Genomic DNA, 15,373 nt, shown 5'->3' with positions numbered 1-15,373 from the left:
GTGGAAAATACAAGTGTTTTTAACTGAAATTCAAATGCTAAGTGTGATAGTGTCATGCTATGAAGGGAGTGCTCTCAGAGTACTCAGAGTGAGAGTGAGAGGAAAGAGTGGACAGAGTATTCCAACCACAGAAGAAGCCACCAAGAGTCTATGTGGAGAGAGAGAAACAGAGATAGACATCTGCACCCTTGATTATCCCAACCATTTATGAGTGTCTGGCATAAAGTGTATCTGCCTAACAGCAATCAGGTGGTGCACAGCCATACTCCTGACTTTAAAAAGGGAAAAAACCGGGACTGGAGAGATGGCTCAAAGTTAAGAGCAGTGACTGCTTTTCTGGACGTCCTGAGTTCCAGTCCCACAACCACATGATAGCTCACAACCATGTGTAGTGAGATCTGGTGCCCTCTTCTGGAAGGCATGCATGCAGGCGGAACACTGTATACATAACAGAAAAATCTTTTTATAAAATGAAAAAATGGAATAAACTAGTATTCATTTCTACAGTTTCAAGGTTCACAACTGAGGAAAAATGGGCAAGGATTCAGGAATGTTCCTGGGCATTTCCTGTCCTGTGCTTATCACAGTACACAAAGAAGACTGCTGACTCAGCCAATGAGAAGCAACTGCTCCTGTTTAGGGCAGAGGCCCCCGAACTGCTCTTTTCATGTGCTCTTTAGATAGACGTTTCAGTTATGGGAACAGTGAGCTCAATGTTAGGAATGTTTTCCTGGCTGAATGCTTGTTTTGACTTTGGACACAAGGTTTCATGCAGCCCAGACTGCCTTGAGTGTGCTAGGGTAGCTAAAGCTGGCCCGGAACTCCCAGGAAACCTGGTCTACCTCCTAGCCTCTGAGATCACTGGCCCCTGCCTGCATTTTAAGTCTCTCTTCATTCTAACAATTAGCTACTTGGTACAGCAGGTTACATAATAACACAATTGCAGTACAGACAGCACCTGGGGAAAGAATTCTCTACTATGTAGTCACCACAGAAGTGAATGACTGGGACAAATGTTATTAATGAACATTGTATTCATGAGTAGAAGCAGTGTCAACCGCCTCAATAGTGGCACAAATTAATACCCGTATTTCCTAATGTAATGCAGTGACATAGAAGACAACCTCTCCTACCTAGTATTCCTGTCCACTGTGCGTGTCCTGTATCTAATCACATGGAAAGAAAAACTCAAACCGAGGGACATTCAATAAAAAAGAAAAAAAACCCACAACTGCCTTTTCAACAAGTTCCCTCCCTAATATATATACAGACTAGACTTACCATGTAGCCCTAGCTGACCTGGAACTCAGTATTGACATGGCAAGCCTCAAAGCTGAGGCAATTCTCCCTTCCTCAGTCGAAACTGCCGTTCTCTTCAACAAGATCAATATTATATAAAACAAAAGCTGGTATACTGTCTCAGATAAAAGGGACTGGAGAGACACGACAAATACAACATGGAATTATGGATTAGATCCAGACTGGATAGATGTCATATGGACGTTGATAAAATTTGTATATGAATGTATATTATATTACAAAAGACTGAGTATTCCTTATCCATAATTCTTGGGATTAAAAAAGTGTTTAAACTTTCAAAGTTTAAAATTTCATAGTTTTTTTTAAAGATTTTGGAATATGTGCACACTTCCCTGGAAAAGTGTTCCATATTCAAAATTAGAAAAGCTCAAAGGCCTTAACTTTTTAGGCATCATGGCATTCAGAAGTCTGTGAACTTGCAGCCATTCCAGTTACAGATTGGAGATGTGCCGTCTGTATATTAGATTTATTTATTTCCTTTTATATACATGATTGTTTTGCCAATATGTATGTGTGTTTATGTGTGTGTGTGTGTGTGCGTGTGCACATTATGTACATGGCTGTACCATGTGGACGCTGAGAAATAAACCTGGGTCTTCTATGCTGAGCAATCCATCTTCCCAACCTCTTGATTTATCTATTAGTACTAAATTTTCTGATGTTGGTCATTACAGAGTCAGTCTTACATACTCATGGGTTCTAACCAACCACAGACTGAAAATGAAAGAAAATCCCAAGAATCTCTTCTGAACATTGTATCTCTTGCTACTATTCCCTGGGCAACACAACACAACTGTTTGCACAGCATAAGCTGTGTGAGAAATCACAAGTGCTCTAGAGATGACTGAATTGATTTTCAACAAGGCCATCACCACTGTTCAGTGAAGACAGAGGCATTTCCTCACAAAGGTGCTGGGGACTACAACTGGTACTTTACAGAGGAACAGATGCCCCTTCCCACACTCCCACAATATAGGCAACTTTAACTGAAAATGGAGCACAGCCTTAGAAAAGCCAAAACTCTTAAATGGAACATCTTTGTGACATTAGGCTAAGAACACCAAAAACACAACAAAGGAGAAAAACAGATCAATGGTTCCTCATTAATCAACCAACAACAGGTCCACAAACTAAACTTTCAAAAGTGAAAAGGCATCCTCCATGGGAGGAAAGTTTTAAAAATCATATATCTGAAGATGGACTTGATAAACAGTTCATAATAAAATAATTTATGCATAGTTTATAGGCATATGTGAGGCTACCAGTAAATTCTACTCACACTCACATTCTCTCTCTCTCTCATACACACACACATTTTATAAAAGGCACTTGAGTATCAATGTATTTTAGAATCCACAGGCCCAGGATCTTAAGATTCTGCAACCAGTGCCCAAAGATACTGTGGGGTCTCATTGTGATTATGTAAGAAGACACCCTGTTCTTGAATCATACGGATGTGTCTGGAGGTAATAAAGTCATTCAGTATGCAAATTACTTTCAAGTAAAACTCAATTCAGTAACATCAAATAATATTTTAAAAGATAAACTAGGTCCCAACCATCCCATTCCCCCAATCTCCCCCCATCCTCCCCTTCTCACTTTTCTCTCCCCATTTCCCCTTACCCCCATCTCACCCCACCCCCAAGGGATAAAGGAAGGGTGGATATGGGAGCAGGGAAGTATATATACTAATTAAGGGAGCCATCTTAGGGTTGGCAAGAGACTTGACTCTAGAGGGGCTCCCAGGTGTCCAGGAAGATGTCCCCAGTTAGTTCCTTGGGCAGCTGAGGATAGGGAACCTGAAATAGCCCGATCCTATAGCCACTCTGATGAATATCTCGCATATCACCATAGAACCTTCATCTAGCGATGGATGAAGATAGAGACAGAGACCCACATTGGAGCACCGGACTGAGCTCCCAAGGTCCAAATGAGGAGCAGAAGGAGGGAGAACATGAGCAAGGAAGTCAGGACCACGAGAGGTGCACCCACCCCCTGAGACAGTGGGGCTGATCTATTGGGAGCTCATCAAGGCCAGCTGGACTGGGACTGAAAAAGCATGGGATAAAACTGGACTCTCTGAACATGGCGGACAATAAGGGCTGATGAGAAGCCAAGGACAATGGCACTGGGTTTTGATCCTACTGCATGAACTGGCTTTGTGGGAGCCTAGCCTGTTTGTATGCTCACCTTCCTAGACCTGGATGGAGGGGGGAGGACCTTGGACTTCCCACAGGGCAGGAAACCCTGACTGCTCTTCAGACTGGAGAGGGAGGGGGAAAGGAGTGGGGGAAGAGGGAGAGGAGTGGGGGGATGAGGAGAGGAGTGTGGGGAGGGGGAGGAAAATGGGAGGCGAAGAGGAGGCAGAAATTTTTTCAATAATAATAATAATAATAAAGATAAACTAGATACAAACATAGATATCCTTATATGTATAATCTAAGACAAAAGGCATATAAATATTTATTTAATTATTCTTAAAACTTTCCATAGGCTAAGAGTCAGAAAGAGTGTGCTATTCCTCACTGGTACCTAAACAGGTAGCTGTCTACCCTCTTCCAGAATACCCCTTGTCACAGAAAACTCACTGTACCTCATCTTTCAAGGCAACTCACACCCTTGTGTACAACACAATGAGCCCAGAGATAAACTCTGTAGTACTTAACCTCTGGTCCATTAACTGGCTATACAATAAGATCATCTATACAAATAAGATCATCTCTATCTTAATACCATCACTTCAGATATTTTGATGTGGTTTTCTTACGCCTACCTCTATTTCTTGTCTCCATATTTTATCCTGTTATCTGGTTTATGGCCTATCTAATATCATGGTGAATTGTCCCTAGCACTTCCTGTAGTCTGCAAATGGCAACTTAATGCTGTCTGCAAATAGCATTATATCTGGGTAAGGTGATCTCATCAGAACAGAATCATCCAATTAATTCTCTGTTTTCTATTTCCCAGGTTAGGACCACACAAGATGACAAATGGCATTACCTGTAAAATCAATGAAGTTCTTGCCTTTGCACAGCTTGGATTTCAGAAGAACCTTAGAGCATATCTTTACAATTCCCCTTATTAAACGTCCACCGGTCAGACTAAGCTAACATTTAGTCTATCAGAAAAATCTAAGTCGCAGGTTCCCATGAAACAACAGAATGACAGGACAGTATCAGAAACAGTTACCTCACCTTTCAGTTAGATCACAATGTATTCAAGGACAAAGATCAATGTGGTCCATAAGTCCTTAAGCTGAATGCTACAGTGACTGACAGATTAGGGTGTATTTGGCTATTCACTGAAACCAGAGAGTTCAAATGAAGACACCATCTAAAGATGTGACAAAAGTCAGCCTCCAAGAATGAGAGGTAGCTGAACGTGACCAGGGCAGTGACTGGTGCACAGGAAGTCTACCCCAAGTGCCACAGCATGTGCTGTGTACATTAATAATGATTCTCTAGCACACATGTCTAGCAACCAGTCATTATTTTATAATTACAGAATAAGCAAGAAGAGTTCAATCCTTTAATCCAAACTTATTAAAAGTTGTTAAAAGCAAGACTGTGGTTTTACATGAATACTAATAATTAAAGTTACAAAGTTAACATCCTTAAATACAAAGGTGTATCACCCTACTCTGAACTGCGAGGAAAGAAACAGAGCATGTGTGAAGTTGCAGCTGTAATTCTGAGACCTTACTTGCAAAGTAGAAATTACCTGCTCTTGTATAACAGCAAAACCAGGACCATTCAACAACTAATCCTATTACCTAAGGCTTTTAGAGTATAAAAATGGGAGTGGTTTGTTCTAAACTGTAATAGAGAAATTTCTCTACACTCTACATCTTCTTAAATACAATTTAATCTCTGATGTCCATAGCAATTAAACCAAGCCATCAAGAAATGAGTGTTGGTTTTACACTGCAGTGAGGTCCTTGGGAAGATGAAGCCAGACAGAAATACCCACTATCCTAACAAAGGATGCCTAATGACTAGAGCTCCGGCAGTTTCCCTGCCCTTCTTCTCTATGTTCTCATTATAACAATGCAGCAGTTTACCTAAAGTCACATCTTCTCACGTCTACATTTTTCTACTTTTCATTTTGTTGCGCATGTGAAAAATTTTAAACTTGCTATGTTCTTTTGTAAGTGAGGATTTTAATAGTTATAAAGTGAATACTTATAGCTTGGATATGAAATGACCCCTAGTCTGATGTATCTGAATACTTGGTCCCAAACTGGTGGCTGTGTTTTGGGACGCCATGGAACCTTTGATGTCGGACCTAGCAGAGTAAAGTGGATAGCTGAGGAATGGGTCTTGAGTTTCACAGCCCTGGCGCTCTTCTGACCCTCTCTGTTTCCTGTTCTTCCGAAGTCAAAAGAACAGTCCCACTCGCATGCTCCTACCACCATGGAGCCACCTGTCATGCCTTCTTGCCATAATGGATTGGATCCCTTCAGAATGCGAGCCTACTTAAATCCTTCCTCAATTAGGTTACCTTGGTCAGCAGCGATTCTGCCACAGAAACTAATGTAGGGTAAAAGGGACAACTGGAGCAGGAAACTAACCAATCACTGAGCACCATGATTCTGAACCCAGAGACAGTAAAAGAAACACACCGTGGATCTGAGACCTGAGCCAGGGAAAGAAACATCTTTATCCCTGAACCCAGAACCAAAGAAACATGCCCCGACTCTGAAACTAGTGTCAAAGAAGCATGCTTTGTCCTTAGAATCAGAACCAATGAAAGAAGTACGCCCTGGTCCTAAGATTAGAGTCAAAAATCTAAAAGGGAACAGTAAAAGAAACACAGTTTGGCCATGAAATCAGAGCCATCTCTGCCTCTGACCAACTAAACTAACCAATCCCTGAGCAGGGAAAAACTAGCCAATCTTTCTTCTTCCTGGGAAAACTCCGCCCCTGAGAAGCCCTATATAAGCCTCACTGTTTAGTTAAGGGCTGCTGTTTATCTCTCCCAGGCAGAGGCAGCCACTCTCCTGGACTCCTCCTTCCCAAATAAATCTCTTTCTCAAAAGTCTTGGGTGACAGGTGATGATCTTCATTCACCTGTGCAAAAGAGAACCTAGCTGGGACGTCCCTTAGGGGACTGAGCTGAAAAACCTTGCAGAGACACTATGTGGGGCTGAATAAGGTGGAGGGGAAAAGGGTAACAACTTTTCTACAGAGCTGGAGGAGATTGCTACATTTCTGCAGGGGCTTACCCTTTAGCAAAGTGTTAGCAAAAGAGGTAACATCTTGGGCCGAAGAAGCAGATGGCTCTACTAGGACGTTTTCCCTTAAGGGAACAGAGAGGGCTCTGCTGTAAAGGCTCTCCAGAAGAGCAGGATTGCTATATCCTGTGGGAGACCATCCCCTACCACCCCTCAGCTGGCCTGGCTTCCCAACAGTCAGGATACCTTGTCCTCCAGGGCTGAGCTGTCCTAATGCGGCTCCAGCCTCCAGAGCTGTCCTAATGTGGCTCTACCCCTCCAGAGCTGTCCTAGTGTGGCTCTACCCCTCCAGAGCTGTACTAATGTGGCTCTAAGTATAACCTGGCTTCCCGATAAGTCAGGATATCTCTACAACTCTACATCTGTAACACACTCCCCTACAACTAAGAGTGAGGAAACAGATGAAGTTGCATCTAACAATGACTTGGTAATGACATCAGCACTACAGACAGTGTTGTCATCTACGCTGCTGCAGGCTATGTTTACTCACCTGTGACCTTAGCGGTATTAAACCAAACACTACGTATGTTAAAATCCATGTTTACCTTCAAGCATGCTTCTGATTTCTTTGTCATGGGTGACTTCTTTTGCTGTCTGTCCACTCCCATTTACAACCGTAGAATCAGCATTGTACTCTAAAAGATGCATTACCAGCTCCTGAATAAACAGAGGAATTGTCTTAGCTGTTATTGTGCTGCTACTTGATTGTATGACAGTTCTTTTCCAAATTACTGATTGCTATAATTTCTAAGCTAGAAAAAAGTTATGTAAGAACCTTCATACCAAATCAATCATGTCTACAATATACAAATCAAATAACTCTGCTAATAACTAATAATTACTTAAACAATTCCCAACCCACAATCAATACATAGCCAATTTCTGTAACTGACTTTAAAAAGTAAATTTCTGGGGACTAAAGAGCTGGTTCAGCAGTTAGGAGCACTTGTGCGGAGGACCATGTTCACTTGCCACATCTACATGGTGGTTCACACCCACCCGCAATCCCAGCTCCAGGCATCCAGTAGGTATGTACATGGTATACATACATTCACGCTAGCAAAACAATCATACATGTAACATGAAATAAATAAGTCTAAAAATAGTGTAAGCAAATTATTCAGTTATTTTATGAAAACAACTCATGATTACTCTAAATATATATGCAAACAAAAAAATTTATAGAGAATTCAGTATATTCACTCATTTTAATAAGGCCTGATGAGAATAAGAATTTCTTGAACAGTTACATTTTCAAGACCTAATTTTAACATTTTAAATATTTTCTAAAGCAATATAGACAGATAGGACATATCACATTGAAAACAGTTTATAATGAAACAATTTCCTGAAGTCAGTATTTAACAAAGAGAGTATGGTAGTTTAAATATTACTGGCCCCCATAATCTCATAGGGAATGACACTATTAAGAGGTGTGGCTTTGTTGGAGTGGTTACAGACTTATTGGGGTGTGTCACTGTGGGGGCAGACTTTGAGGTTTCCTATCATTAGGATACCACCTAGTGTCTCAGTCAACTTCCTGTTTCCTGCCAGATGTAAGACTCAACTGCTCCGCCAGCACCATGTCTGCCTGCTGCCACGTTCCCCACCATGATGATGATGGACTAAACCTCTGAAACTATAAGTGAGATCCTTCAATTAAATGTTTTCTTTTATAGGAGTTGCTGTGGTCATGGAGTCTCTTCACAGCAACAGAAACCTTTAGTAGGCAGAGAATGTTACTCATTTTTACTCTGTGGTTAACTTTTGGAACTTCAAAATGACTGGTAAGGTACTAACATATAAGTCTAGCTAGTATCACTGGGTCAGCCACAGAACCCAAGACAAAAACCATGGAGGAGCACCCAGACAAGAGAAACGTGGTGTACGGCCTAGGATACATGGCACCCAGGAAGGATGGCAACACTTCACTGTCAGCTCCACACCAAGTCCCTGAATGCATGGAGTAAGACCCTGCCTGTCCTGTGCTTTTCATATTTCCTTAGGACATAAAATCTCCTATATTATTTTTAAGTATTTATCCTTAAATACTTAAGTACATATAACATAATGAACAAAAATATATCTACCACCTCAGTCACTATATGATAATCACAAACATTTTAGTCTATGTTTTTCCAGTTGGTGTTCTTCCAAGTAAGTTTGGGCCTTCCTATGTAGCCCAAGCTGGACTCAAAGAATCTTCTTGCCTTGCTTTTTTTCCAGTAGATAAGGTCATAAGAGGTACACAGGGAAACAGAAAACCCACTAGTAATTTTAATAAAGGGAATTTTTAAAAGACACTTCAGTATTTTGTGCCATTCTCGGGGTAACGTTTCATTAAAACATTTCATGTGAAAAAATGAACCCAGAGAGTGACAGAAATTGTTAACAAAATTGCGCTGGTAGTGGCACACCTTTAATTCCAGTATTCAGGAGGCAGAGGAAGGTGGGTCTTTGAGTTTGAGGCCAGCCTGGTCTATAGAGCAAGTTCTAGGATAGTCAGAGTACACAGAAAAATCCTGTCTCAAAAACCAAACCAAACAAACCAAAATAAAACAAGATTATTTATAAATCATGTTATTTGATAAAAGACTTTTATATAGAATATACAAAGAACTTTACAACTAACAAGACAATCCAATTTTAAAATGCAAAGAGCTAGTATAGGAGGTTCTTCTGTTTATGTGTTGCTTTCATTGGTTGAATAAAGAAACTGCCTTGGTCTCTGATAAAGCTGGAGCTGAGATCATGTTTACTGGGACAACTCCAGCAGAAGGTGAAAGTGGGATTTTTAAAAAGCCAGGAAAATGACCGAGGGATAAAGCCTATGTAAAAAAAAAAATGGGTACATTCCTAATTCTTAGTATAGATGGCAAGAAAAGTGCACAGTGAAAGTACTTTGACAATAATACAAATACTGCACAAGGACCCAGTGTGGCGGACACACAGCAAGGACAGCAGGACAGATGGCTGACGGGAGGACCTGGATGCCTTGAGAGAAGCATGGGGTGAAGTAACAGAATCCAAAATAATCCCCTAGGAAGATCCAATGAAGCCAGAAGAACAGATTGACTGGTTCAGAAAAACACAGAGAAATGCCTGTAAAGAAAAAACATCAAGCACACAGAGTACCAGCCAGAGATAGTGTGCCTGCTCCTCCCGGAGAAGTGCTTAGCTGTCAGACTAAAACATGGAAAGAGACGTCCTGAGACCTAGTGAACCACGACAACCTCCAAAGAATACAGCTAAATGAGGGCCCTGAAAAACAGCAGAGAAAGGGTGCCAGAGAAGCTGTGGAGAGCTGTTGTTTTAACTGAGCTGAGAGAGACTCCTGCTCAAGGCCGGCTCAGTGCCGACATGTAGTGTTTAGCTCTCCTAACTTTAGCCACCCTTCTGCTCCATCTGCTCACTTTCCTCAGCCCTAGCTATCTATAGTTAGTGTCTAAGGGTGTGATGCGGTCCACTGTGCCCACTATACCTGAACAGCAGCCACTTTTGAACATTTATTCATAACTAAAGACATTTTGTTTCACATATTGCTGGCCAAGAAAGCACTTTGATCAACTTGTCTAATAAGTCAAAAGACTAAAATCTATTTGTTCTGTTCTCTTTTGGTGGGTGCCCCACTAAATGGGGGCTACACAACAAAGGTGACAGAAAAGTTAACAGAGTCTTGCCCCCAATTCCCCTAAGCCCACTCTGACATCCACTGTCAATCATGCACACTTCATCTCAGGTGAAGAGGAAGAAAATACCCACACCCACACTGCTTTCTGAGCAATTTATTAAGAAGTAATTTACATAGCATGAATTTGACCCTGTAAAAAGCCACAATTCCTTGGCTTTTAGTATACTCACAGAATTGTGCTGTAATATATACTGACTATTAGAACGTTTCATCACCCTCAAGAATCCTCATATCTACAGCTAATGGCTTCTCATTCTGGTCCTTTCTCCACATCCCCTAGCAACCACTCATCTATAGTACATCTCTATGGACTTCCTCCTGATCATTTCAATGAAAGGATTATACAAAGTATGGCCATATGTGCAAGGTTTCTTTCAATCACAGGATGAAGGGTCTTCTGTTCGGGCATGTACCAGTACTTCATTCCCCTATTGCTGAATGACTTCTCCATCACCTGGGAACCACACCTTGCTTATCCATTAGAAACTGATGAACACTTAGGCTACTGTTTTTTGTCTGTTACGAATGATGCTCCTAATAATATTACCATATTGATTTTTTTAAACTTTTTTTTTTTTTTTGGTTTTTCGAGACAGGGTTTCTCTGTGGCTTTGGAGCCTGTCCTGGAACTCGCTCTGTAGACCAGGCTGGTCTCAAACTCACAGAGATCCGCCTGCCTCTGCCTCCCGAGTGCTGGGATTAAAGGCGTGCACCACCATCGCCCGGCAATTTTTTTAAACTTTATTATAAGGAATGTTGTAAATTTAAAAACACACACACATGAAAATTAACCATCAACAGTCAAGTTCTACTCAAGTTAGAAATGGACACACAATTGATTTTACTTCTGTATCTGGGTCATGAGACCCAGCATAACTGACTTTAGTAAAGAGAGACTATGCTGTGGACAGAACCTATTAAGTTAGTCCTCTGAGTGGGGCTGGACAGCCTGGCATGGTATAATCCAGCACACATGAGGGTGAGGCATGAGGATCGCCATTCAAAGTCAGGCTGAGCTATACAGTAAGGTCCAGGCCAGTGTAGGATACAGTATGAGGATCCAAAAAGGTTGAAGAAGGGAGCTGGATACTTCCTGGAAAAGACATCTCCGTGGAGCTAAGCCTGAGGGTGGGCTATATAAACTTTAAAAAACAGCAGGGGCCTCAGTCCTATGACTTCAGTGAGTTCTGCCAACAGCCCAAATGAGCCTCCAAATGACGACATGCCCCAGAAGAGAACAGTTCAGCTAACACACTCTCTTTAGTCTCTCATCACTCTGAATAGAGAACACAGCTAGGTTATGCATAGTTTTCCACTAAATCCTAATGATGATCTGTTATACAGCAACAAAATCAACACAGATCTGTACGCCTAAAGGCAAGCAGAGCAGTCTTACAACAGTAGTGGCAAGAGAAGATGCTCGCTGCTAGTAGCATTTTCAGCTAATCGAGTGCCACTGAAACTCCAAGGTTTACTTCCCAGCTTCCCTTTAGCGAGTATAGTCAGTGACTGTTTTAGTCCAGGGGACAAGTGTCATGTGAGAACTTCCAGGAATCTCCTAGAAAAAAAGTGTTGTTCCTGTACCATTTTCGCTTCCGCTAGCCTGATTCCCGGAATTTGTTGGCTCTCATACCAGATGATATAGTCAAAACTACACTTAGAACAAGATAGAAAATTCCCAGGTATGTGCCACCTGGACTTTCACACTAGAAAAAGACTCGTGAAAGTCCTTATTATTTTAGGTTCTTTCCTCCTGTAATTTCATCTGAAACACTTCCAGTGATTAAATAACAGAGCAATTAACCACACACCACAACTCTAGACTTGGCCACACTGTCAAAAGCTAGAAGACAGTGACCAACACCTTCCAAATTCTGACTTCAACCAAAATGGTAGAAGTTATTTCCAAATACATGAATTCTTAAAAAGCTGGTGTTCCAGGGAGCCTTTCCCAGGAAGCTCCTGGACAACAGCACACCCAGGAAATGGAATTCCACTACAGACAGTGGTGAACAGGATTCCCAGGACAGCACAACTCAGCTCCAGACTGACAATCTGGTAGCAAAAACAAGGGGACAGAGAGCTGGAGGACTGGTTCAAGAGCGGGTCACTACAACTGGAAGTAGTAAAAAGAAACCTGAAGTGCTTACAAAGGTTTTAAAGTTCATTAAGATAAAATGAACTAATGAAGAAACTTCAGAAAAGTACTGGGTCCAGAAAAAATAATGAATTATGTAACAAGGAAAACACATATAGAACTCTACGAGGCTCCATTTAGTATGCTGAGAAAAAATGTATTCAACCGAAGCCCAGTTAGAGACTAATAGTATGAGAACAGTAAGGTGGCTTGGGCAGGGGTTAAGGCGGAGAGAAAGAAAAAAATCATGCCGAGGAGAGGGGAAGTCATTTTTCCTCAGGGGTATGGACACTGGTAGGCTGTCCACACTCAGACAGGCAGCAGTACTTAGAATCAGAGGAGGAGGAGGAAGAGGAGATGCTGATGGAGGAGGAGGAAGAGGTAGGCGGGGGATATATTGGGGACCCAAAGGAAATGTGAGAGGAGCTAGGGAAAGATATGATCAGAATATATTATATAAACATAAAAAAATTGCAAAATAAAAAATGTTTTAAGGTGCTTCTCTGAGGGCTACAGTGATGACTCAGCAGTTAGAAGCACTTGCTGTTCTCACAGAAGATCTAGGTTCCCCGCACCCATGTGGTGGTTCACAACCATTTGTAACTCCAGGGGATCTGATGTGCTCCTCTGAGCTCCAAAGGCACTGTGTGTACAAGATGCACAGACAGCAAAATATTCAAAGACATAAAATAAAACAAATCTTTAGAAAAATAATGCTTATCTGCCAGAAATAAATAGAAAATCTAATATTAAAAAGAAAACACTAGAGTCAGTAAAGAAGTACTTTATTTATAAACAAAAGGTTTAAAAACTGATGAGATGCCAGAATATTTGCTCTCAAATATGAATCACAAGGAACAGTTGGGAGGGTCACCATTTCTTCATTATAAAGCTTCACAATATTAGATGGCATTTTAAAATAAATATGCATATACAAGGAAAGATTAAAGAACGTTCAATATTAACTGACTTGGATTATGATTAATCAAATATACTTAAAAATTAGAAAAGGCTACTTTCTGAGTTAACTGGGTCTTTCAGACCCACTTAGGATTTAGAAAACTAGACCGATGACCTCTCTGATGTAAGAAAAAACAATGGAGGCGTATAACATCACATACTTGTGAGAGCACAGGAAATCAGGAGTGTCTGCTCACCTGGCGGGTCCAGGGCACAGGAGCCGGCTGGCCAGGCAAGCAGACAAAAGGGTTCTGTGGGACTAGGGGTATGGTTCAGTGGAAGGCATCGCCCAGGGTGTATAAGGCTCTAGGATTGATCCTAGCAATACCAAAACCAGTAAGATAAAGAACTCGGTGACAAAATATGAACCAAGTGGTCATGTGCTGCCATTGCCCACTTACTCTTTGCCTCAGAAGGCCACGCTATCACTTTCCTGACTCTCTGATCCTGCTGCTGGTGCCGTAACTTCATCCACTTGGCTCGCCGCTTAGGTCAGATCTGACCGCATGTTTGAACGCTGCTTCCCAAAGCAATCAGTGAACTCACATGCAGCAGTGTCTCAACCACAGGGTGAGTAATCATTAGTGAGCTCCTCCATACCCACAATTCACTCTGGTGCAGTCCTCTGGACTTTGAGACATGATTACCTCATGCATTTTCTAGCCTTTCATATCCAATCTAGTGTGCTCAGTTATTTAAAGACAGTCTTCTGTGGCAACTGGGACATCTTTTCATTTCACACTGGGGGTCACCATCTGCTCACACTGCTGGGGGCTATCTCAGTGTGGCTCATGCTATCGAAGAAAATCAATGAGTGATCGTTAGAAGCTGGACGTGCAATACCACCTAATCCAGTTTCTGGGACTCAGTCAACTTTAGACTATTTAATCACCAATTACTAAAGGAGAAGTCAAAATTTAAAAGGTAAAATCCTACACATTGCCCGGCTGTTCCCAAAATGGTCACAGAGAACCCTCGAACACGTCACAGACTGTTACTTAAGGTCTGGGCTGACACAACAAGATGACAGGTGTCATCTGGTCCTTTGTTGAAGGAAAATAAGGATCACCCAACCTAGCTGGGCTCACAGCTGGCATCGCCCCCATTCCATGTAGAACTGGGGCAGAGAAGCTAGTTATTGGTATAATCATTACATTGCTTCCACAGTCTGCAGCCTAACAGAAGGTCTTAAAACTGGCTTCTTCCACCCACTAGGCACAGCAAACCAAGAACTGTACCCTGCATGGAAAAGAGTAGTTGAGTAGTACCATCTTTACAAACTCAAGAGAAAGGGGAGGGGTACCCAATGGTGGGGTGCTGTAGAGCATGGTCAGGACCCTAGCTGGATCACCAGTGTTTGCTGTCAAACAGTTCCTCCAAGATGAAAACATCCCATCCTGCAGGAAGCTCTTTAAAGAGGAAGGTAAAGTACTCAAAATAGCTTCTGGTAGTCCCCGAAAATGACCCAATTCTCTAGTTCCGTCCCTGCCAGAGTAAACAGAAAGAGCTGAGAGTCCTTCTCAGAAGGGCAGAGCCGAGCTGCAAAGATGAGTCTGAGAAGAGAAAAGCTGCAAACAGGATTCAGAGGGCAGATCAGCTGCCTGGAGGAAGCAGACATCAGCTGAGCTTTCTGGAAGAAGCTAAGACCAGAGTCACTGAAAAAAGAACTCTCTGCAGCCTGTTTGAGCTGCCCACAGGCTACGCAGTGTGCTCCAGGCTTCCCAGCTTTTAGAGAAGACTTTGGTGGTATCTGTATTTGGTCTGTGGTGGGCTCCCTATCTGGGGAGAGTAGACGTGTGTTACAGCTCCCCAGGAAAAGTTTTGCCACACAACAGCACTACAGAACAGACACCAGATACTCCTCACTGGGGAGGTGAGGAGTAATGGGGGGGGGTGCTTTGAAGACACTCTCTACCACATTTCCAACTAATTCACCCCTCTGCTACTACCACAGACACAGACAGAAAGTAGAGAATGAGAGGGGACTTCCACAAACTCAACCAAACAGAACAGTCTCAGTGGCAGCCACTCT

At 42.1% G+C, this 15,373-nt stretch overlaps 1 protein-coding gene across 1 annotated transcript in view; it reads right to left on the bottom strand.

Moving 5' to 3' along the window:
• Osbpl1a (oxysterol binding protein like 1A) overlaps positions 1–15,373 on the bottom strand; it is a 186,999-nt gene that overhangs the window by 146,709 nt on the left and 24,917 nt on the right. The window contains exon 5 of the mRNA XM_041659855.1: positions 7,099–7,210. Within this exon, the coding sequence (XP_041515789.1) occupies positions 7,099–7,210 (112 nt within the window). The remainder of the gene's footprint in view (positions 1–7,098; positions 7,211–15,373) is intronic.

Source organism: Microtus oregoni, unplaced genomic scaffold (genome assembly GCF_018167655.1).
Source record: "Microtus oregoni isolate MIOR12 unplaced genomic scaffold, Mior012 000011F_ref0000422, whole genome shotgun sequence".
In the NCBI taxonomy this organism is placed as follows: Eukaryota; Metazoa; Chordata; class Mammalia; order Rodentia; family Cricetidae; genus Microtus; species Microtus oregoni.
This window is presented reverse-complemented; position numbering and strand designations above follow the sequence as displayed.